Source organism: Topomyia yanbarensis, chromosome 3 (genome assembly GCF_030247195.1).
Source record: "Topomyia yanbarensis strain Yona2022 chromosome 3, ASM3024719v1, whole genome shotgun sequence".
NCBI classification, from domain to species: Eukaryota; Metazoa; Arthropoda; class Insecta; order Diptera; family Culicidae; genus Topomyia; species Topomyia yanbarensis.
The window spans coordinates 130,165,041-130,190,521 of record NC_080672.1 but is presented as its reverse complement, the minus strand read 5'-3'; the positions used below and the strand labels follow the sequence as shown (position 1 = coordinate 130,190,521).

At 36.5% G+C, this 25,481-nt stretch overlaps 1 protein-coding gene across 4 annotated transcripts in view; it reads left to right on the top strand.

The window, feature by feature from the left end:
* LOC131692299 (adenylate cyclase type 2) overlaps positions 1–25,481 on the top strand; it is a 213,286-nt gene that overhangs the window by 5,799 nt on the left and 182,006 nt on the right. For all 4 annotated transcript variants that reach the window (XM_058979271.1, XM_058979272.1, XM_058979270.1 and 1 more), the window contains exon 2: positions 22,059–22,458. In XM_058979271.1, the coding sequence (XP_058835254.1) occupies positions 22,227–22,458 (232 nt within the window). In that variant the 5' untranslated portion in view covers positions 22,059–22,226. The remainder of the gene's footprint in view (positions 1–22,058; positions 22,459–25,481) is intronic.

Here is a 25,481-nt window from a genome sequence, read left to right as displayed (position 1 = left end):
AAATCGAGCTAATTTTATTGTCCAAAAGAAAATTGCGGTTAATTTTTTATTTATTTTTTTTTTTTTTCAAAAAACTCTTCGCCAATCTGACACTTTTCACTGTACCTCCAATAAAAGTAATAAGAAGGGTTGCCAGACTCATAACAAGCAGATTTCATAAGATTAGAGCACTTCTCACATCATATTCCTGCGTTATGAACGAAACGACAAGCTGGCAATATAGTTGCCACTGCCTTATGAAGTGTGAAAATAGCAAGAGTTGGTATCCATACAAAACATTTACATTCATATTTGAGATGACCCTACCATAACCAGACTACCATGCATTGTTCCCTACATATTTTTATATTGTAATATTATTACGCGCAGATTGTACGATCAAATTAAATCATGCGTCGCTTGACGCCGTGGTTTCAAATGCCGCACTTGTAAAAATATTTTCGTGAGCTCGAATTCTCTCCTCCTTCTGTGTTCACATGAATGTAATGTAGGAAAATGATAAAAAAAACAGCGGTAATAAAGACACAAGTTCTAGTTGGGATGTAGTGCAAAACAGCCGATGGATTGAGTGATTGAAACTACAAATGAATATTAATTATAGCACTTGATACGATCTAATATGCCCACTCTTGGTTTAACTCTCACTCTCCGACAGTGTGTAGCAAAGCAGATGAGAAAACCCAAACACATTGAGCATACAGACCATAAGTTTATGGTTATTTTAGGGTAATGAATCTATTTTGGTCCTATTGAGGGAATGTCTAATTAATTCTTGAAATACTTGGCATACAAGGAGCCATTCATAAATAACGTAGCGCAAGAGCTGTTCAAAACTGACTTCCCCTCCCCCATGCTACAAGTTGTCATAATTTTTTATCAGCATCCACGACCCTCCCTCTAACGCGTAACGAATTATTTAGAAAAAAAATTGTTTAGTAAACACATGTGTCGTCAGTTTTTAGCTTACTCCCTCTCTTCCATATATCACAAAATGTCACATTTTGTCATACACAGTCCCACTCTCCAAAAATTGTAACATAATATATGACTGGTCCCAATCGATTAAATCTGTCCAAATTGCTATCAATCTCTTTACTAGTGCTAGTGTTCGAGCACTACGAAAACGCCAATCGAGTGTCCCAATTGTTAACACACCGTTTTTGAGCTAAAATTCATTGAACGAAGATGCAGACGCTGCTCCAACCAATAGCTTAAAATGGGTGGAGTGATATTGGAACAAGGTAAAAATAGGATTATTTCCACTGTGTAAAATCAGCATCTAGATTTCTCAGTAATGCGAGTATATTACACCGGATTGTGCGCCGAACTGTGCACATACATATTTGATTCGCATCAGTTAAGAAAAATTAACCTTTGACGTTTATTTTTGTTTAACTCGCACTAGAGTGTTTTTTAATAGAATAGTAGCTATACCACGTGCTGGATTATCCTTTGATTGACAGTATGCAAAGCAAAGTGTCTGTATTACATTTCGTTGCGGATGCTGACCTACTGTTTCGACAGTCTTAGCAACCGATTCATAGTATTCGAAACAGTTTTATGCATTTGAAGTAGACAATAAGATGACCTTTTTTCTAACAGATAATATAATTTATAAGTTTTGACATGTAAAATAAAGTATTGTCACTTTTGATATGAACCTGGGCTGAACAAACAGGGGTATTATGAATGAGGCATACATTTACATGTTTTTGAACGTAAATTCAAGTGAATTGTGACGCTCGTTTTATGTGCATCTTACGAGCCGAATGAGACAAATCATGTGGAAAGGTTAGGGTAAATCTGACCCAGTCGTGTGTGAAGGTTACTGCGATGGATTTCGTTATTTTCACAAACACTGTATCGGCCCAACGGAAGATGAATTATCGGCCTATAGTTGCTCAAATCGTCGCTGTTGTGCTATCTTATGACAAACGCCATTTTGGGGTGAACTGAGTTAGGTATGCCATGTTACTTAATTTTAAAATCTCCATAAAGTCGCGTTTTCAGAATTTTTAAATTCTGCTGGGTTACTGAGATATAGCGAAACACGATTATGACAAGCGCCAATTTCTCGAGTCATCGAGTTGTGCTATCTTATGACAAAGAAAAAAAAAGACAGAGATGTCTCTGATGACATAGGTAATTCCTATGTAGATCAACCATAAGCATTAGCTAGGTTCTTGTCTCGGGAGCAAAACTTTTCCTACCATAGTTTTTTTCTGGGAATGGCTTATATATTCAAGATTATTGAACAAATTTCCTTTTGAGATTTCCACTTGTTTTGGAAAGTATACCGAAATGTAGTGATGGATTACGCAAGAAGAATATTTGTTTCGTCTAGTCACCTGTCAACAATAACATTGTTTGATAGAAATTGTCTCTAAATTGTCAATGAATCCAACTTTTGTTTATTGTTTTTCCTGAATAAAGGAGGAAAATTGGGAAAACTTTGTGTTCCAATACTATCATTTTGCAACCTGATATTGCTGCTATCGCATGGAAAAGTATAATATTGGATATAGTGATCTATAACACATAATTTTACGAATCAGTTATAATTCATTTTTATATGAAATCTTCTGTGCACATTTGTGACACGTCATACATATTTTATTATAAATACACACTTATGACATCGCTATATCCTGACTTTCAAAATCATTTTTCTCGAAAAGTGCTAAAGGGCGCTTGTCATAAGATAGCACAACAGCGACGAAATGTGATATGGATATATGACAATTGCCGTAACCTGCTGGAAGATGCAGCTCGGTCAAACCACGAATAAAGTAAACAAAAGCGTAGAACCCAATCTCAACTCTGTTTATGTTGACGATAACACAATCGAGGTGAAACTGCATGGTTTGTTACCGGTTACTACAAAAGATTATATTGCAATTTTCAGTTTGCGATATGGAAAATTGGAATTTGTTGTAAATGAGAATTTCTGTGCCGTGAAAATATAATTTAAATGAGCAATTCCATCTTTCAAAATCCTGACATTTGGAAATGCATATGCTTACAGGGCCGGCGGAAAGATAAACTATATATCAACGATATATGCGTGATCTAACTAAACAACACTCAGCCGTGTACGAAGAAGTATCTTGTCTACGTACCCGCCCGGGAAGTAAAGATTGATGATATAGTGTCCGACAGGGGCCTTATTTGCGAAGTATGGGGTTGGTTCCTTCAATAACCCTTTGCTTCAGTCAGTGAAAATTCTGGTGTGCAAGTCATTGTTTGTGCTCAGTAAAAATCGAGGAGTATAAGAAAACATTTCTTTTTTATTTTTTATCAACCTCATTTCGAGCTTTTCACCGGATCTGCTCTTCCAAACTTTGTTCTTCTGAACAGGGCCCGTCTGTTCGCCTTTTTGTGTCCCGGGGCGTGATCTGCCGTCGCACATAAGAGTATGTTATGTAAAAATGTGACCAAAATTATTTCGATGGATTTTTGGTCGTCTTGTACGTCAAATAGTCTAAATAAATGTTTATTTGCAGTAATGTTCACCTAACAGTGACATAATAGCTTTCCAATATACTCTTCGCTCTTTTGTTGCAAACACACTAATTTTAATCACGTTAAACGCTGTAAATATAGTTTTGGTTACAAATTCACATTGTTTTTTGATTTTTTTATAGAGGTTTTAGCCTTGGGGTCGTTCACCTCTTCTTTGTGGTTAGAAAAACTCTAACCCTTGGGTTGGGAGCAGAATACAGGTGAAATACACAGAAAAAAATATTTTGTAATTTTAGGTTTATTTTCATGCACATATTTGGAGCATGAATATAAACGTAAAATTAAGTTCCACCAAAAATCCACACGATTTGTCGTGCTTTCTTCAACGAATTTTATTATAATTCTACACGTGGATTGAAAATTACAGTTTCTTCAAACGGAAAACCAATGCACTTCAATGTATTTTTTACACGCTTATTGCTGTAAAATGAATGACATGTAATATTACACGAATGAAAGTGTAAAATTGTATGCTTTTTGATGATCCAATTGAGTGCATTGATTTTAACGTAATTTTCAATCAAAATTTTGATTCAATCTTTGTATGTTTACATTCGTATTGATTTACATGTCGTTTAAATTTCATTATTTTTTTTGTGTACGTACAAGGAGATGGGTTTACCAACTATACTCTCTTAGAAAATATGAAAATTACATTTGACGTAAACAACGTAGCGACGTATTTTTCGGTCCAATCATAGGATTTTATGCTATGATATGTAAAATTAAATATTATGACTCTTTTGATGTAAAACTCAGACAAAATGACCTCGGCAAAGCCGAACAACTCACATTTTTTACATGTAATTAAATGTGAAATAATGTGAATTGGGACGTTCCTTTTATGTACATTTTGCAAAATATAAAGTTGCAAGATTTTTTTGCTGTGTACCCGCCAATAATTTTTGATAATATTTGATATTTTTTCAAACGTAACATAATCCATTTTTTCAATGTTGGAAATTATTTCATTAACATTAAGCTTTTATGAATCCGAATCACTCTCGTCTCGTCTTTAAAAGCGAATAACAAGGGAAGATACACACCAAAAAATAATGAAATTTAAACGACATGTAAATCAACACGAATGTAAACATACAAAGATTGATTCAAAAATTTGATTAAAAATTACGTTAAAATCAATAGGAGCATCAAACAGCATACAATTTTACACTTTCATTCGTGTAATATTGCATGTCATTCATTTTACAGAAGTATTCGAGTAAAACTACATTGAAGTGCGTTGGTTTTCCATTTAAAGAAACTGTAATTTTCAATCCACGTAAAAAATTATAATAAAGTTCGTTGAAAAAAGCACAACAAGTTGCGTGTATTTGTGGTGGAACTTAATTTTACATTTATATCCATGCTCCAAATATGTGCATGAAAATAAACTTATAACTACAAAATATTTTTTTCTGTATATGTTTGTTTGCAGAAAGGATAAATGTGTATTGTTTTTCGAATGATTGGCTTCGACAAATATCGCTATATCCTGTTCTATAAAGTGTTTGTGTACATTATTGTATTGTATAACAGCAATCGCATTTTTTTAGGAAGCCACCTCGGTCCAGTAATATTCCTCCTCTACCTTAATGACGTCAATATCACATTACAAGGACCCCGCCTTTCTTTCGTCGACGACATGAAAATTTTTCAACAAATGCGGGATAAAACCAATGCCGAGCTTCTTCAGAGTAAACTGGACAGCTTTAGTACGTGGTGTGAACTAAACATAATGGTTTTAAACCCGAGCAAATGCTCAATCGTTACGTTCACGCGGAAACGCCATCCGACTCAGTTTAACTACCATTTCTTCGGCTCGAGCATTCCAAGACACTCTCGCATCAAAGATCTCGGAGTCATCGTGGATTCGGCACTAACATTCAAATCACATACTTCATACATCGTGGATAAGGCATCACGACAGCTTGGGTTCATCTTCCGAATAGCGAAAAACTTCAGGGACGTATATTGTCTTAAATCGCTTTACTGCACGTTGGTCCGCTCAACGTTAGAATATTGTTCTGCTGTTTGGAATCCGTACTACCAGAACGGGATTGACAGAATCGAGGCTGCCCAACGCAGGTTCATACGCTTCGCCCTTCGGCATCTCCGATGGCGAAACAGATTTCAGCTGCCGAGCTATGAAAACCGTTGCCAGCTAATACACATCGATACACTCAACATACGGAAGGACAGCTCTCGAGCCATGTTCGTCTCGGACTCACTCTCTGCTAGAGTGAATTGCCCTACAATCCTCGGACGTCTGGATCTTCAAGCCCGCGTTCGCGCTCTACGAAATAACTCTCTTCTGTGAGTTCCGTTAAGGAAAACCAACTATAGTTGCCAGAGCGCTGTTACCGGACTCCAACGAATTTTTAACAGTGTGGCGACGGCCTTTGACTTCAACAGGACGCGGAATGCAATAAAAGCAAAAATGTTAATTTTAAAATATAATTAGTTTAAGCAACCGCCTTTGGGGCCAAGGGGCCTGTTGGTGAAGGTAATAAACATAAACGTAGGAATCCACAAGATACTTGAGGGTGTCCTTGAGCCTTTCCTCTACGAACAATAACTTGATATCTATTGATGGAAGAAACATTGCTCTACCAGCTCAAAAAGATTATTTTTTGGAAATTCTCGTTCATCTTTTTCAGTATCTGAAAGAATTCAATGTTTTTAACTAATGTTAAAAGAAAAATATCAATTTAAAAAATCCGAAAAACACAAATTAAAGACTTCCAAGCGTCAAAACTACCTAAGTCTTCAATGCGCGAGAATGCGTGATGAAAATTATGATGAATGCTCTTTTAAGGAAAGCTCCTAGAAAAAAATGTTAAAGAAGCCTGTGCCGCCAGCCATGACTAATTTCTACGCTTCCTTGTTCCCTAAAAAGCAAATGTCTAACCATCCCATTGTGAAAACATCTCATGTGCCTATAAATTTTCGAGAGAGGAAAATCATTTCCTTACTCTTAAAGGTTTGAAGGTGTCGCTGAACGGTGCTATTACAAAACCGAAATAAGTGGTTTCTGGTATTGGATATCTTAGAAACTAGCAGGGAATCCCACAAAAGACATCAATTCAATATCCGCATTTTTTCCCCAGACTTTACACTATACACTTGCATAGTGTAAAACCTGGGTAACTTCCGACGTCGAACTTCCAAAATTTTAACACGATTTGCCTGGGCCGAGCAAACACTATGGAGGAGCGTTTTTGGGGATCAAAATGTGCTGTTCTTTCAGTCAGATTAACCTTTGCTCGGTACCAGGTACTGAAGTTGTCGTTTGTCCAGTCCGAATCAAAGGCATTGGCATTTATTAGCATTGTTTCTATATCATATACATCGCATCTCAACTGCTTCTAGAAGACGGTATAGAATGGAGTTGTCCACGATAACAATCGATCTATCTTACTGTGTGATATTTACGACAATTTTAATATGACCATCTTGAATACGGTAGAAATGACACGAATTCCTACCCCACCAGCATGGCCAAGCGCATTAGATTTATCATTGTACTCGACCTCGCTAGAATTAACGTGCACATTGGTTGAAAGAGCTACACGTCCACTATATATGAAACAATTGAATCAAAACAAAGAATTCTTCCGGTACAAGGTTTTGGCTGGTTTGATTCTCGACACTGCGATTAAAGGTCAGACGAAACGAGTACCTAGCACTCCGTGGTGGGCAGGGATTACTCTGAATTGTACGCGAAAAGGTTCTATAAGGAATTTTTGAACGTCGGATCGCCCGATTTTTTTGCGAATTACGCGACGCTAAAACGCAAATGAAAAACTTGGTGAACGCAGAAAAACGCGGTTATTGACACCGGTTCGTCGACGGATTAACGAGAAAAACAATGTTTTATCCGGTGGGTAAGGCCTGCTTTGTGTATTCGATTCAACCTTTGATCGAAATACAAGGAACCAAGCATCCTATCTCGGCGACAGCAGCTTTGCATGTAAATCCACATTCAAACGTTAGATATTTCGCGATGAAATGATAATACTGTATATAAACGTAATGATTGTTCTTTAAACACATAAATTTATCCGACACTAAAGATGCTCGCGCTAAGCATTGTAGTGCGCATATCACCGTAATGTTCGTCAGATGATGAAGGGTACACACTTAAAAATATTTACATCTCGCAAGATGCACATAAAAGAAGCATCACAATCAACTGGAATTTACATTCACGAACATGTAAAAATGCACCCAATTCACAATTCTACATCTCCATTCAACCGTGTTCTACATCAAAAGAGACACAATATTTTATTTCGCATGGCAAAACATGTAAAATTCCGTTATTAGACAGCAAAATACGTCGCAATGTTGTTTACGTCAAATGTAATTTCAATTTTTTCTAAGTGTATATGCATGGCACCTATGTTAATTATTATGACAGTAGTGGTTAGGAAAATCATAAAAGCGGCTGTGCTGCCAACATTTTTCCCTACAAAACTGATGGTTTTATATTTACCTGTCAATGACCGTACCCAAATCGTTACAGTTCCAGAGAGGCTCTCTGTTCGATGGAAAGCATTGTATTTCCTGGGGAAACATGGAACTTTCTGAGTGCTTTAAGGAAAAAACCCATACTAGATTACCTTAATTTGAGTTCTTTCGCATTGCTCCATTCTGGCTAATGAGAAGGCAGACACTTAGATTAGAATGGTAATCAAAAGGTGGACACTTAGGTATTAGAAGGTGATAATAATGAAAAATCGCGTAGATTGAACGAGTATGGCCAATTTCGTGGAACGATGGAAGTTTAGGAATCCCAAAGGTATCAACAAATATATATATTTACTCGCTGTAAATAAACACATTTCAGCTTTTGATATGTCACTCCGGGAACGGATGATGGAAAAAACGGATAACTGGACGACTATGCTAGATAAATCGATGAATATTTTTCACTGTCCTAGGCAATTAAAACCACACAAAAATGACCTGCTCAGAACAAAACATGCATCAAATACCGCGTTGTATTCATGTTTTGCTATACCCATACCAATTGGTCGGTGTTAGGTCAGACCGGACTAAGTGACAATATAATACGATTTCGAAAAAAACGTGTTTAAAGTTCGAATCGCAGCATCCTTTACATTATAATTGGAAAATAATTTTTGTCATAATATTTGTTTATTACTTCATATTTCAGAACTGGTAAAAGTGGAATGTAGCTCAAGAAATTATATATCCAGTGCTATCATTAACTCATTTTTCGATGTTTTGCGCCTTTGTCCGATCCGACTTAACACCGACCAATTAGACCTCGTCAAACTTAAAACATGCTTTTAGTGGATGCACGTATGAGAAACAACAGCAAAACAGTTCGCAGACCCGGAGAAAAAAGAGCACTTCCAACTTCGAATGCCACCTTCAACGAAGGCAAAGGTATACAAATCATTTTGACTAATGGCGACAGATGCAGGCCAGCGAATGTAAAAATAAATATTTACTCATCATTCTGTAGCCAAATTATTTATTTGCCCAAGGCGTGATTACCGGAGCAGAGGGGAATCAAGCATGAACTATTTATTACATTTGTTGTATACGTAATAACAGATGCGTTTAGTACTATATGGTTCTAGTATGATACTTTGGCGTTAGTGCCTATTAAAGCATAACAGCCTCATATGCATTTTTGTGGAAAATGAATTCTCCAGTGGCTAATATAATGGATCACCTTAATATTACAATGCACAATTGAAACCTACCACTTTGGTTAGAAAACCAGTTTTTATCATAAAAAAGACTCAATGAAAAGTAAATCTTCAACAGCGTTTCTCTCGGGTTACTGTTTTTCATTATAGGACCCATATATATAAATGCATACAAGTCTAGTTTGGGTTCCTATTAGGTTGTGAAACTAAATTCCAGATAATCCACACATATGCGAATTCCGCACAATACCTTCACTATCTATTCAGATTCCTAAATGTAGCTCGAAAGGCCCCATTCAAATTGTTATATAACGAATTGATTTATGGCTGATATAATTATTTGGTATAACTGAACCCCTTGCAGGTTGCTCCAATCAACCAACTGATGATAAACCCATTATCTCCGATGACAGTCAGTTCTGCCACCAGCCAACCAGCAAGGAAGCATCTACCTCCAGAATGACTAATCCAGATTACATGCTAATTTGATTGTGGTTTATTCGGTCGCTTGTGTTTATGATTAAATTCAAGTAAATAGGTTTTGCAAGGGGTTCTAAGCAAATGCGTACAGGTTTAAAGTTGCTCCATTCAGTATGTCATTTCTTCCTACATTCTTGCAACTCATTACCACAGAATTTAGTCGTTTTCTGTACAGCAATCTTTGAAAGCAAGACTTTTTGCCCAAAAAATACATTATGTGGATACCTCTCAAATGGCGTGATGTAGAACAATCGATAAAGAAATAACTTAAAAACAGAAATGTAAATACGACATGTATAATTTTCAACCAAAGCAATTTCGTCACGCTATGAATAAAATTAGAAAGTTGTTTCCTTTCTAAGAAGCTATAGAAGCTATAGATTCATAAGGTAGGTGTTAGGTTGAAAGTGTCAATTTCGACATTCTACATTTTAAAATTCTTATAACTAGAAAATTACACATTGAAGTGATATTTTTTAATTTACACCTATCTTAGGCTAGGAAAAAATTTCGATATACAAGAGAGAATAATTGGTGATTCGTCCCATACTTCGCTCTGCATTGAATTTTCCAGGGACAAGTTTAATACGTCATTTGATGGTTATGCGACGTTCATCATAAGTGAAAATCCCAAACGGCGTTTAATAGGGGAGCCCGGGGCTAGTTGACGGATGGGGTAAGTTGGCGGAACCCCCTTTTCTCCACTTCTATTAGACATAAAGCGCTGTCTCTCGTTGTGTACCTCAAGTAATGTGAAAGGCATTATCCAACATGTTTTTGTTGTGAAACATTATGTTTTGTAGAAGCTGTGGGCGATATTGTGTTTTTGAGCATACTTTGTAAATTTTCTTAATTTTAAACATTTTGTGTTCTTTAAGATAGTTTTCAATCTATTTCCCGAACGATTATATTTTTCGATAGTGCGTTAAAAGAGCTTTCAGCGTCCGTATAGATATTATACCTATTCATACCCAAAGTAATTTTTTAAAATTTTTTTTATAAAATATGCGGTTGGGGCAAGTAGGCGGTACTATTTATAGTTCGTTCTGCACTAGTCATCATATAGTTTTATTTGTGGAATTCACTCCAAAGTAAAAGAAACTTTTTCTTGTGTCTCTCGTCAATGCAGGGGACAATTATTTCAGCCAATCGCCTGAAGAACTTCGAAAATTTGCTTTTGAATATGGAGTACTCATCGAAGTTAAAATGACGGGGTATTGAGACTGAAATATAATGAAAAGTGTCGAATGCTATACAATTTTATTGAAAAAATAATCGGCACATTTCATATGGACCACTTATGTATTTGTATTTCCATTGAATTGCTTATTTTCTGGCAGTCCGCCAACTTACCCCGAGGCTGGGGTAAGTAGGTGGCTTTTCCGCGTCACATATTTTTGTCTCTAGAAATGAAGACAACGTATCAAATATTTTAATAAAATTCGAAGTTGTTGCCAACAGTCTACCATTTCATGCAACGTGTTCTATTTTGCAAGATCTACCAAAATCAAAGCGGTAAAAAATGAAAACTGAAAACATCGCCAACTAGCCCCGGTCTCCTATGTTAATAAAATAAGATCACTACAGTTACTTGTTCACACTTTGTTTTACATAGCTCAAGAAAGATGGGAGACAGATAGGCTAAAGCGGTGGCTAGGCTGCAACTATTATTTAAGTAGCCCAACTTAAATTATAATCAGTACTGCTGGTAACCGGGACAAAGTAAGCTGTCTTGTCTCTGGTTCATCTGTTCTCGTATTCATGAGTAAAATTGTGATCAGTGCTTGTCTCGATCGTTCACTGATGACAAACATGACATCAGAAGGAGTGATCGAAAATAATACTCTACCGCAACAGTTAGATTTTATCAAGAGAAAAGGGTGTTAATTAGAACTATTTTTATGAGTACTGGTACAGTTGCGCAGAAGAAAACCTGCGATCTCCCAGTCTCCAGTTGGGTGCGTTAAACACTCCGCCATCGCGAAACTGTGATGATGTCATCACAGATTATGGCATGGCAAATTTTTTTTTTTAGTGTCAAAGGCTTTTATATTGTGACAAATGTCAAAGTAAGCTCAGATGCCAAATTTCACATAATTTGGACAATTCTAGACTCCCGCCCACTTCGCTTCGAAATTAGTACTATGGGAAAATATGGAGGAAACATATATTAAATGCTTTTACTTTTGAAGTAGCAATTAGAAAATTACAATTTATACCACGTTTTAAAGGAAATAACCTTAGTATTTGAACGGAGATATTCTTGCTTTTAGAAAAAAAGGTAAAGTGGGGAACTGGATCATTTTGGCCCCAAAATCCCCTATTTTTAATATTTTTTCTGCTCTGTGATGCAAATCATACATATTTTGCAGTTTTTCTAATGTGAAAAAATCTCAGAAATCGAACGAAACCTTTTTGACCTATATCCGAAAACGAGAAGTTGGGGTTAGGGCCTTTTGTCATTCATAATAAATTTTATCATTTTCTCGGGCATGTATCTCTATTATTCTTCAATATATTTTCATAAATTATACCTTGTTGAACGTGGAAAATCCTTAGGAACAAAACTAAAATGTCAAAAAAAAATATGTTTCTGAATTTTACCAATAACGGATCTATTTTTGTTGTATTCCTAAGAGTTTTACACGTTCAACAAGGTACATTTTATGAAAATTGAAATAAGAATAATAGAGATATATGCCCAAGAAAATCATAAAATTTAATATAAATGACGAAAGGTCCTAAAACCCCAAGTTCTCGTTTTCGGACAAAGGTCAAAAAGATTCCGTTCGATTTTTAAGATTTTTTCACATTAGAAAAACTGCAAAATATGTATGATTTGCATCACGGAACAGAGAAATTACTAAAAATAGGGGATTTTGAAGCAATATATGGCTCACGTTTTGGGTGTAAATTAAAAATCGATGGATAGATGGCAGGTCTCCCTTAACTTAACCACATGACGTTGAGATTACAAATTCGGCGGCATCGGCAAATCGACAAGGCTTACAAAACACCGTGTCCAATACACACCAAACGAATAACAGAGATCAGTGGAAATAATTTAAACTCGGCTTCGTTATCACTATTGCGTTTTATCAGCTTTGTTATTTTTCCGCACATTATTGTCAACATACGGGTCAAAAAATATTAATAAAAATACAACCGTGCTAAAAAAAGCAATGAGGTGCTTCCGTATCTATAAACGCAGTGGCGGTCTACCCTGCATTAGATTACGATTATTCGTCATTCGTCCAATATCACGAAAGCTTCAAGGAGAATTAGATAGATCGTATAGAGGTGTCTGTGCATGCTGGGAAACTATTCAGTTTTGATTTATTTCAAAGAAAATTAAATGTCAGATGTTGTTAAAAGCAGTGGCGGATGCAGGAGGAGGGTCCTGGGGGTCCGGACCTCCCCCCGAAATTTAAAATAATTTTTATTTTAAATTCGTATTAAATTCAAAATCATTTCAAACCAGATTCGACCACCAAAACTGTTTTTAATTGAATGAGGGTATTACATATTACGCATTGTACAATAAACATTTCAAAATCGAAATTTTGGACCCCCTCCGAATTTTTTTTCTGGATCCGCTCCTGGTTGAAAGCATTAATAAAATAATTATCAACATTTTTTAAACAAAATAGGGGAGCCCAGGGATAGTTGGCGGAACCATTTTTGCGTTTATGTTGTGTTTGATTTCGTTTTGCAGAAGTTGTGGCCGATATTGAGTTTTCAACTGTTTCAAGTAAAATTTTCATATTCCAAATATTTGATTATATTAATGATGATATCCATGAAAGATAATATTTTCGAATCCATGAAAAATAATATTTTCGAATAGTGCTTAACAACTTGCAATCAAAAGTTGTTTCTTTTTCATTTATTTTTTTACGGAGGAGGTTCGCAGTGCGATATGCGGCGAGTTGGATTTGGTTATCACTATTATAAATTCTTCATGTTCAATGAAAGTATTTATTTCCTTTGTTTGAACGAAAGCATAATTCAGAAACTTTCTTTGAAATAAGAAATATGCATGCCAGTCAGAAACTACGGACCTATGCCGAAAAATGCAGCTAAGCCGAACTAGCTGACAGAATCTGTAAAATAAATTCGTAAATAGAACGAAAATACCAACTATTTATAATGCGCAAAAATGCTTCGTTTCAGACAAAATAAATCTTGTAATGTATGATAATTTTCGGTTGCGAATTTTTAAGTGTGCAAGCTGTTTACCTCCTCAACCTCTTTAGAATCCAAACACCTACAGAAAATTACCAACAGAATGAAGAAAAAATCATAAGAATCCGATGTGCCTTTCACAAATTATGGTGCGGTGAACACTACCTTTTACGATATGTGATAACGGCAACAGCGTCGACATAATGGCTAGAAAGCGATGTCTTCTGAACCAATAACACAGTAGCACAGGCCAACAGGCGCCGCAGACAAAGCTTGAATACAACCATCGCATCCATCATCCCGTCCCACAAGTCGTTATCGAACGTTAATCCTGTAATCAATACAACGATAAGGATCATAAATCTGCAAAGCTCATGAAAAATTCCGACCTGATAAACGTCGATACATAAGCATTGCTCCTTTACAATCTCCCCCCAAATGGCTATATCTTACTATATACTTCGAAGGAATCAGATTAAGGCAATTCAAATTTTAATGCTGTTCTTTTGGAAAAACCACAATACTCTTATCATAGAACGCTATAGAACCAGACCGACGGGATATTGCTGCTAAATAAATAATTATTAAAGAACAACCTAAAGTCACTACAGGCCGCATCAATCTTTATTGCTGCTGAAAGGGATGATATAAAGGTGGCTGTGATGTGAAGGCAATAAATGCTATACACTAGGTATAAAAGTCGTCCGTACAGGTAAAGGCAGATGCTAGTAAAACGGATGAATTTTTCAAATACTTTATCTTTATTTGTTCTTTTAATTACTATGTACTTGTTTGAAATTGCCGAATTTTAAGCATTAAATAATCCCACTCCCTCAAATGTTTAATTGGTTTTTAATCACGATCGACTTCGGCTCGTTATCATGAACAAAATTAAAACCTTGTCCACATCCTAATTTTTCCGCTGGCTAGGAAAAGCTTTAAATTCGATATCAAGATGTTCAAATAACAGAAAAGATCCATCGTAGTATCAATGAAGACAAGTTACCAACTCCAAAAGCACCCCAAACCATTGCATTTCATCTCACTTGGTTAGCAATCGATCTTAAATTTTGCAATTCCAATTCAGCGATAGGATTTATCCATGTTATGATTCTACCAGATGATTCCAAAATACATATTACATTTTCTTAAAATTATTAAGGCCCCACATCATATGTTCGAGCATATTGAAGGCGTTTTTTGATATTTTCGCGAGATGAAAAATTTATTCAGGAGAACTTTTCCATGTTACGATTTCGTTTGAAGATAATTGCGTATGATTTGAGTGCAAACGCGATCGGAATGTAATAACAAGGCTCTAACAGAATTCAATTTTAGTAACAAACTGTGATATAAATCTGGTCTCGTTAGTAGTTAAAATAGCAGAAAATTATAACAAGTAACAACGCAAGATATAGTTTTGAAATGTTTTTGTTATGTGTTTTTGATCGTGTTACTCGCCACATTTTCAATTTAGAACATACTTTTAACCAGGACGAGTGTACGATAACTAGCTTTGCATTCTTTTTTATTCCGCATTTATTCAATTTACAAAGTAAGTTTCAATTTATTAGCATGTCCTAGTGCAATCTCCGAAGATTTCGTTTTAACAAATTTCTCGAGTATGAATGGAATAGTCAACCAAAATTCTTTAGGTTAATGGGACATAAATATTGGCAGTTTCGAATTAGTTCTTCGTTTTTTTCAAGTTCACCACAAGTGTGTTTAAATCAAGTAGAATTTTTGAGTGAGAACTCACGATTATTTTTAAGGTTAACTGTCCAAAACACTCGAACTCGAATAAAGTCAATACCATAGGAATGTCAAATAACATTGTTAACGTTGCGATGAAAAAATAGTATGAAAAAATAGTTAAAACGATTCGGTTTATTTAACGCGATTTACTGGTAAACAGATAGTAAGGCACTTTATTATAAAAAACTTACTGTACGGACAATTACTGTGGCTGATATAATTTTGTCTTGCTGGTAGTTACACCACTGAACTGTCTGATGTTGAGTTACATCCAGTTTATGTGAAGTAATATCTTCCATACTCCAGCGTAAACCGAACATTTTTAATTACCACACTCATATAAGAAACGCTTCAAGATCATACAGTCTAGTGAGATCAATTTAGTTGAAAAAATAGTCCAAAATAAACCTATCCCGCATAACTAACATAACATATTACGATCACCTTGCCATTGAGATAAACAAATTATCGTGGTCATAATTGATAGTATTGATGTCGGGGCTAATGTAAATAGATATCGCTTAAACAAGACAGCAGTTACATCATGTAAACTAACAATTTTTATCCGCATATCGCACCATATAGTTAACCGCTCAACTAATTTTTCTACATGAATTGCACAAATTGAGTCTACTGGTTGGGAAAATGAAAATGAGCATTCAAATAAAAGTATTTTCATTCACGAACTAGGAAAAATCGTCCTGAATATCGATAGTTTTACCACAGACAAACAGACGTAACACGAGATGAATTTTCATCGCCCACAGAAAAAGCGGTCGATTTAAATTATAAAAAATGCGCCAACTCACCGATCGTGGCGCTTGGGAATGGATTTTGACACATAGCCATAATGCGTCACTTCGTTACGGCAAGCACTCGAAAACCAAGATGAAGGGAAAGAAAGGTGGGAACATTCGTCACTTTTGAGTGTATTAGTTTTATGCATGTCAATTTGAAGATGGTGTCCGCGACCCATAAAATAAGTAAACATAAAGATCCGAACGAGCATTGGGTTTTTTTTGCGCACGATAAAAAGAGAGAAAAGGCCGAACTTCACGGCGGATCTTCCGATTCGAACAATTAAGGACACTTTTTTATCTCGAAACTAGCAATAAAAATAATTATGACTGAACCGAATTAAAACCTGTGGCCACAGAAAAGCCCACTTCGTTATTTGTTTATGTTTTTCTTCTTCATATCTGTTTGTTTTATCGGTTTTATCGAAGAAAAGTGACAACAGTACTTATACTTAGAACAATGTGGCCACCTGTACCGTCTTGCCATTACATTACCGCCATTTTCATTTTATGCAAACCAAAACAAACAAAAATGTGAAATGAACTTCAGCCGAAATGTTCAAAATAAGAATTGTTAAGAATCATTTCGTAGTTTCCTGCACGATGCCGATCGGTCAGCAGATATATTTTAAGATCTTGCCAATTTAACTGGTTCGGTGTAACGAATCTAACCGGATGTATGCAATAGAGTCGAATTTGTTGGTCGCCGGAGCTGACGGAGAAAGCAGTGCCGTGTATTCGTATGCAGAATCATCGTGGCAAAACATCAGCTTAGAATTTTATAAAATTAAATTCTCGCATAGCCTAAACGACCAGTTTTCACTCACGGAAACATTAAAAATGAAATCGTTGATGCGAATTGATCCTGATATTGGCAAGGAAATTTTCAGGTTTGTGTTCTCGCGATCTGGATCCAATGATTACCTCGACAGCACAGCCGACTCTTTAACAATAGGCTACACAGTTTTGTTCTTAAAGTTAACAGTAAATGCCAACCTGGAAAATAAAATAAAGAGTACCTGATGTCTCAGGAGTTCCAAAAGAGCGAAGGCAACAGAAAGTAAATAGAGACAACAATTAATCATACGACCAATTAACGACAAGAATTGATTTCTTCACACGAAAAGAAAAAATGGCGTTGTTTAATTTTCCGTAACAATAAATGGTTGTATTGGGTTTTAAAAATGCAGTCGTACCTCAGCATTCTTTAAATTTGTCAATTGCAATCATTATGCCATGGAAAATTGAAGTACGTTTTTTTTTTTTATTTCGCCTTTCAAATTTAACAACAGCAGCAATGCTCCTACCTTTCATCTACTATCTTGCAGTTGACAAGCGGTACGGGCATTGCTGCTAGATTAAAAAAAAAATTCCCATGGTTGCCAATGTGTTCAACAGATGTCGCTAGTATACCGTGGGTGATGATTTTTTTAGAATTTTCTTCCAGCTGTTACGTCTGTTTGTCTGTGGTTTTACGCAACTTTAGAGATAACGAGCTATGATTTGATGTTACTTAAACTGTAGCACTCCGATCTTGATGATCTTTGACTGTACTTTCCGAAACCCCCTATCTTCGATTCACTAAATGTCCAGAGTTTTCCGGTATGTTCCTTAATAGGTTTCGTGGATGTAATGAACATTAGCAATACAGAAAATCAAATTGAACAATAGAAACAGAGGAAAATATAGAAAAAGTGGGAACTAAAGATAAATTATATAATATATTTCGAAAAAATGGAAAATGAATGATAAATGCAATAATATCAAGATATGGATTTCCATGAAAAAACAAATAAAAACGTAATGATGAAAGGAATGAGCTGGATGAAACGAAAATATGACATCTATTACAAGTGGTAGGAAAATAAACCTAAAAATGTAAGAAAACATAAAAAATTAGAAATATTAGATTTTTTTAAATTCGATAGAAATTATAAAATCGACCTCATTGGGAAGTCTTCCAGTATTCCAGTCTTCTAGTCTTCATTCAAGTTTGTTATGAATACATAACGAATTCGTTACTGCTACTTTTTGCATCTAGCAGGTAACTAGCAGTTGGGAAATTGGATTCTGAGCTGATTATGACTTTCATTGCTTTAATTTTGGATAAAAATACACTGAAAAAAATTAAGTTTAGACAAGGAAATTTTTTTTCGAATAACTTTTTTTTTCTTGACAGTGCCCAATTTGAATATTTTATGGTAGGTAGAGAACATAATTACCTATCTTAAAACAAAATTTCATCCAAATCAAAGAAATAACTTTGCAAATCGGCTTTAAATTTTTTAAATCGATTTTTTCCAGTGTAGGGGTTCAAGAATTTTTAAAATATTTTTGCTAACTATCAAAATGAAACCAAAGTTTTACAGTAGCTCAGTATAAACTCCGCCAAATTTGCCAAATACCACTCTTGCACAGTTTTGGAGTAGTGGCATCAAGCCAAATTAGGCCAAACCACCACGGTTTTCGCGCTGCGTCAAAAACGGCAAACGCCGTTTTTGGAGGCTCTTCATTTTCATAATCTCGCGTTTATAGTGCCTTTACGCACGAATTGCAACAAGTACCTTGGGCTGGCCAACTCGGGTACTTCGAAAGTTTTACCATTTGAAACCGTTATCCACAGAAAACTTGGTCGACGGGAGAAAGAGCTCGCCCGAGCAATGTTGACATATAAATAGTCGAGGACGATGTCATTCATACAAACCTAGCGTACCGGGTTCCCAAATCTGTCGTCGAGGACTAAGGAAGTACACCGTTCTGTGTGGAAATGGGTGTTGTTTTTACTATGCTGTACATTATTCGAATGTTCGCCATACTATAAAAATCTTTATCAATTGGACTCTGATCTTAGAAGTATTTCTGAGTGATATGTGCAAAAATGTCGAAAATTTATCGTGAAATGGCTGAAGCGTTTAAAACTTAATCACTTTTGGTTACACATCTTTTTTGTTGAATTGACAAAGTATACCACCATATCGAAAACAAAAACGAAATTCTTCGTTAAAACTTACGCAAGTTTGCAAATGTCGCAATAATTATCGAACCACCCATTAATGTTTACTTACACAAGACATAGCGAAAGCATTCTGCATTTTAGTTCGGTTCGTATCTAAATCGAAGTATACACCTTGTGTATTACTTTCCGAATTTATTTGTTTGGTCAGCCCTTGAATCAGTTTTCTAGCTATTTTGGCCAAACGGACAAGCTCCTCAAATGGTTCGATCCCGTGCGAAACGAATAAACGAATGTTTCCGAAAGACATTGTACAAGCTTATTTCACGCTCTATTCCTTATTTCGTCCAGAATAGATCAATTGTGATGAAATTCTGCAGATACTAACATTACGAAGAATACTACTACTGCTACTATTTTCTCTTAATAACAAAAATTCGTTTTCTAGTAGAAAAGCCTGTAGCTAGTTGGCGATCGAGGTATGTTGAAACTGTCTCTCATTGCGTACTTCCAAGTACTGTGAAATACAATCTCAAATGTGTGCTTACTTTTAGTTTCGTAGAAGTTGTGACAACTTGTGAGCGATATTGTGTTTGCGAGCGTAATAAAGAAATTCTATAAATACTAAACATGTTGTGATATGTATGGTTAGTTTTAATTCATTCCAAGAATGATTATATTTTTCAATAGTGTGAAAAAAGTTTTCAGTATTAGTAGAAATTGTACCCCTAAATACAAACACAACTTTTTTAATTATTTTTTTATAAAATGTATGGTTGGGGTTAGTTAGCGGTGACGCACACGGGGTAAGTATGCAGTGGTATTCACAATGCAAAAATAATCATTAATTATTTATATTCCTGGTATTCAGTCCAAAGCAAGAGGACAGGGGACATTTACTTCGAACTTTCGTCTAAATAATTACGAACACTTGCTTTAGAATATGCAGTACACGTCGATTCAAAATGTATTGAGCATGTAATTTTTTTTTTGATTATAGAGTTTTTAACCTTAAGGTCATTCGCGTCTTCGTGTTAGAAAAATCTCTAACCCTATGTTCGGTGTTGGGACTTGAACCTAGGTGAGCTGCGTAAAAGGCAATCGATTTACCAACTACGTTATGTCCGCTTCTAGTAAAATAATGGCAAGTATAGATTAATATACAATTTCGTTGAATATACAGCCAGTACGTTCTATAAGAACTGATTAAGTACTTTTATTTCGATTTGAATTCTTATTTCCTGGCATTCCGCCAACTTACCCTGGAGCCAAAATGAGTTCGTGGCATTCCGCGTCACATATTTATATCTCTAAAAAGGAAGACAATTCGTCAAACACCTTGATAAAGTTCGGAAATGTAGTTGACAATATATCCTTTTATGCAACGTATTCTATTTTCCACTTCCTATATAAATCAAAGAGATCGAAAATGAAAATTGAAAACACCGCAAACTAGCACCGGTCTCCCCTACACCGGCATTGAACGCTACCCTCGTAAGTGATGTCAGGTTTGTTTGAACTTAAACAAGGAACAAATTTACACTCATGTTTACTACGTTCAATGCACAATTGGCCTGTGTTCAGCCAAAGGGGACCAAGTGCCATTTTAAGATATCTGCCTAAAAATGATGTCGCATACAATGTTATACGCTACAACTGCGCCCACATGTATTTATTTTCAAGAACTCAAATAGTAATCGAAAACAAATTAGTATCCCTAAGCTTACTATGTTAACATGTAGAAAAATGAAATTTGCATGAAAATAACAGAAAAAATAAGGCGCTCAGTTCGGTTCGGCTTAACGCAAACATTCAAATGGTACATCCAATTATTTTCTATTCATTTTCGACTTCATTTTCAATATGAATTTGAGTATGAATCCCCTCTGGAGCAGAAATTCTTTGAACGGGATGGGCGCGGTCTATGTATGCTCGGAAATGCTTCACATGCTACAATTCAACCCAAACTGTCATCTGCAAATCAGCAGAAGGATTTAGTAGTTAAAGTAATACTGATTAAGGGTTTGGATGTTCGATTTTTCATGATAAGTTAGCCAACTTGTAAGTGAATGGTAGAGGGAGGCTCTGAATATGATAGTTGCGGTAGATTCAATTTTGAGTCGTCATTTGACAAATTAAATTTGTAGCGGGTATAAAAATTGTCTGGATCAGATATTAAATATCTACATTTAGTGTGGTAGAATATGTATTTTCTGTGGAAAAATGGAGGCTGGTTTAGCTTGCTATATAGTGACCAAATTAGCCCAACTAATACAATTTGATTTAACTTTATTGCTCCAGAGTACTAAATTTCAGCTCTAAAACTGATTATGATTCATAAAATTACTCGGCTGATAAAACTAGTGGTTAATGTATTATGTTTGCAAATTGTAAAAACCTTACCACCGATATCAATTATTTGTGTCCGAACAATTTATTCTCACATTCCAGTATACATTAAACGAAATATTAAATCCTAACCCGTCCCTTCAACTTTGGGACGGAACGAAGCGGTGTTAAATTTAATTGCATTTTACTCACGCATAAAACACACACGCACGCTCTGATTTTCATGGGATGAGTTGGGAAAATTGCGTCAATCCGCCAGTACCTACTGTTAAGCGGGAAGCAAAAAAAATCGCTGAAAATAATAAACTTCATCTATTTTTTTCATTTCAGGAGCCATGATGTTTTTCTCCAGTATCGGAGTGTGGGAGAAGCAGATGCAGATCAGACCAAACCACACAAAAATGATGAAAAACTGCTCCATGTCATCATTGTGGTCCCAGGAATGTAAATAGCGTCACACCAAAAATAATCAAAAATGCAAATATTTAGGTGAAGTGAATGCCAATATTACAACTAGTGAATATATCGAAACTTTTCAACGTGTTGGAGCGGTGTGGCATAGAACAAAAAAGTTGCAATTTATTTATCTCGTGTGCAGGTCTGACGAAAATTGCTTTGGAGGATCGGAGAAGCGGTGATTGCAGACATCTTCAGAATATGGAAGCTGTTAGCGCTGTGGCGCGGAGAGCTCGCTCTCGAGAAAAACATATCCAAGATAACATCGAATCAGGTAGATGAATTTTGATTAGTGCCATTGTTTATAAATTTGGTTTGAGAAAAAATGTTTTACGTCTCACTTGAAAATTTTCATCTTTCGGGGTTATTATATTCGTATACCAGCCTCTATACAGCAGCGGATGGGGCGAAAAACTCGATCACTTCGACCTTACACCATATAGTAAATCCCTTGGACAATGATTAATCGTCCGACAAGCAAAATTGAAACTAATTTTAAAAAATAAAATAGGAGAATTTTTAATATAAACTTCGTTCACCACCAATCGAGCTTATTCCTTTAGCTATAATTGGTTAACATTTTTTAAATAATAACAATTGATAAATGCATTTTTTTATAGCAATAAGTAATAAATAAATTTAAATTATTATGAGCTTCCTGCAAAGCTACGATGGGACCCTTAAAAGGATTCTTTTCCGCTGGGTACTCGCCGTAGCTTCTTGTCAAATTTTGTGTTTTGTCGGTCTCGTATTGTTTTTTTTTTGTTCTCAGCGTTTCCGCGATTCGTAACTTTGTTTTGTTGTGCTGACCTTTTTTTGTACGCTGAGAGCTGATGTGTCCGCTACCAGGGGGCTCCGTTTGTGAGCTTTTTGGTGTGGGGGTAAGAGGCGGGCTATTAATAAAAAAAAAAAAGTTTCGGTGCCGGAAGAACCTTAATATGTTGCGTGATCTCTTCAGGATCTAAGAGTCCTTTATCAAAGCTCATTCTGGTTCTAGTCAGAGCTAAGCAGTAGCATAGCATGTGTCTGGAGGTTTTCTCCGTGTATGTGCAAAAATGCCTTGTTTATGTAAATTTACCGATTATTATTATTATTATTATAATTATACTTTAACCTCGGGGGTCATTCGCCTTTTTTAAATAATGTACATTTCAAAAATTCAATTAATTTGTAAACCATGTCATCAAACCATGGCGCAGTTCAATTTCTTTCTTGGTAATGAGCAATAGTTATCTTTAAGCTGTGTTGCTTGTTGATCGTTCCGTCTGCTCCCTCGCTCATGTTTGCATCCATGTTGTCGTTGCTAGGACTTTGATTTTTGCTGTTAGATGTTTGGTGCTTTTTGTGTTGTCGAGTAGCTCTCGTATAGCCGTCTTTTCTTTTCTTTATTACTTCCCCAGGTATGTTAGGTATTGGTTTGGGGATACCATAGAATATCGTTTAACCGGCTTTTTTTAGTTGACTTTCTATGGCGTATCAGCAGATGTCGAAGGTTGTGTGTTAGTGTTGGTTGTCTTAGATGAATTTATTTGGATTGTTTCGCCGCAGGGCTTACCATAGTGTACCGTCTGGTTACAGAACTGGCATGTGGGCATCTGCCCAGAGTATGTGCAATGTGCGTACCGTTTTTTGGATACAGGTAACACCTTGACATGATCTGCCCTCGAAGGTCAAGTAAACCTGTTAAGATTGTTTCAAGCACATTCACACCACACGAACACCGTTGAAAATGTCAGGAAAAAAGTTTCTTCAAGTGCAATTTGTGACAGATTCTACTTCATAAGTGATTCAGTGGCGTAGTAAGATATTTTTTCGGGGGGACATGAATATTTGCGTTTCTTCTGTAAGGCGGCCATGATCTACATCATAACTCTGTTGACTGCGTTTCACGTCTTTACGTCGCTTGTCATTCTGTAGGCTACATTAACCTGGTTGATGTCTCCTCCCGTTTTAAGTAGCTCCCTGCACGTCGCTTCAAGTCTCAAGCCGACCATATACACTGGTGTCTCCTCTCACACTCCCGGCACAATGGTGACGTTGTGTACCCGAACCGATGAAGATACTTCCTGAAGCAGTCGTGGTCCATCAGGAGCTGTATCAGGTGGAAGTGCTTTCTATTGACCCACGTGGGCAGGTTTGGGATGAACCGGTAGGTCCACTTTCCTTTCTCCGTATTGTTCCATTCCTGCTGGCACGTCACCATCGAATCGATTCTCATCATGTTTCTCACGTTTTTGGCGTTTTACTGAATGTAGCACTTGATATCTTCCGCCAGGGTGATGCAGATTGGGATAATCTAGGCGATAACGTATACTGTATCCGAAGATATTGTCCTGTACGCAATCGCAACTCGTACGACCACCAGCCGGAACGTCCTGTTCAACTTTTCGCGGTTCCGCTTGATTTTCAGCGCCGCAGGAACCCCATATCGCAGTATCAATTACGAAACACTAGATAACAGACCGACTTTCGCAGGTGTAATCAGGAATGCAAAATGCCTACCTCTTCTGCGGCTGTAATTTTTCTGCCTACATTCTCATTTCTCATACGACGCTGCTGTCGTTCGCTAGTGCAGGACGCCCAGCGCTGTACGGCAGTCTGTAAGCAAAGCAGTAACATAACGAAAAAAAATCTACCCCCAGACGCGAGTGGTACAGTTTCTATTTCCTTTTTTACACTTTTAATATTTTTAATCTATTCAATATTTTTAATCACGAACGACGACAATGAATGCGGTTCGTTTACGCCACGACCGGCATCAACGCTTTCGTGTGCGGGCCTCTCCCTTTGACTATGCAGAGAAAAGTGCACAAAGCGAGAGAGCAAACTTTACTACGCCATACTCTCACCGAGCAGTCGGAGTACAGCAACAAAACAAAAATGTATTCTACTGCTGTACGGAAAAATGTACTCGGTTTGGCTACCGTTCTGGCGAGAGCTGTAGTGATGCTTCGCTGTAGCGGGCTGTACGGCTTGTGCAAATATACCGAAAAAAATGTAGTTTACCGGTACCGTTGGCATCCTTGTGTGTAATCAACGTGGTTGTTAAAGCTCAACCGATAGTCGATTATCACTCCCAATTGCTTCAGTGCACGCTTCGATGCCATCACGTGCCCTTCGACGGTGATCTGTATCCGCTTTGCAGTTGCTGACTAACAACACATCCGTCTTGTGGTGAGCTATTTGCAGTTTGACCACGTTCATCCAGCTCTTGATCGCGTATATCTCCGTCACAGACACCTCCACTTCTCCAAGTTTCTCACTCATCACCGTTAATGGCACGTCGTCCGCGAAACG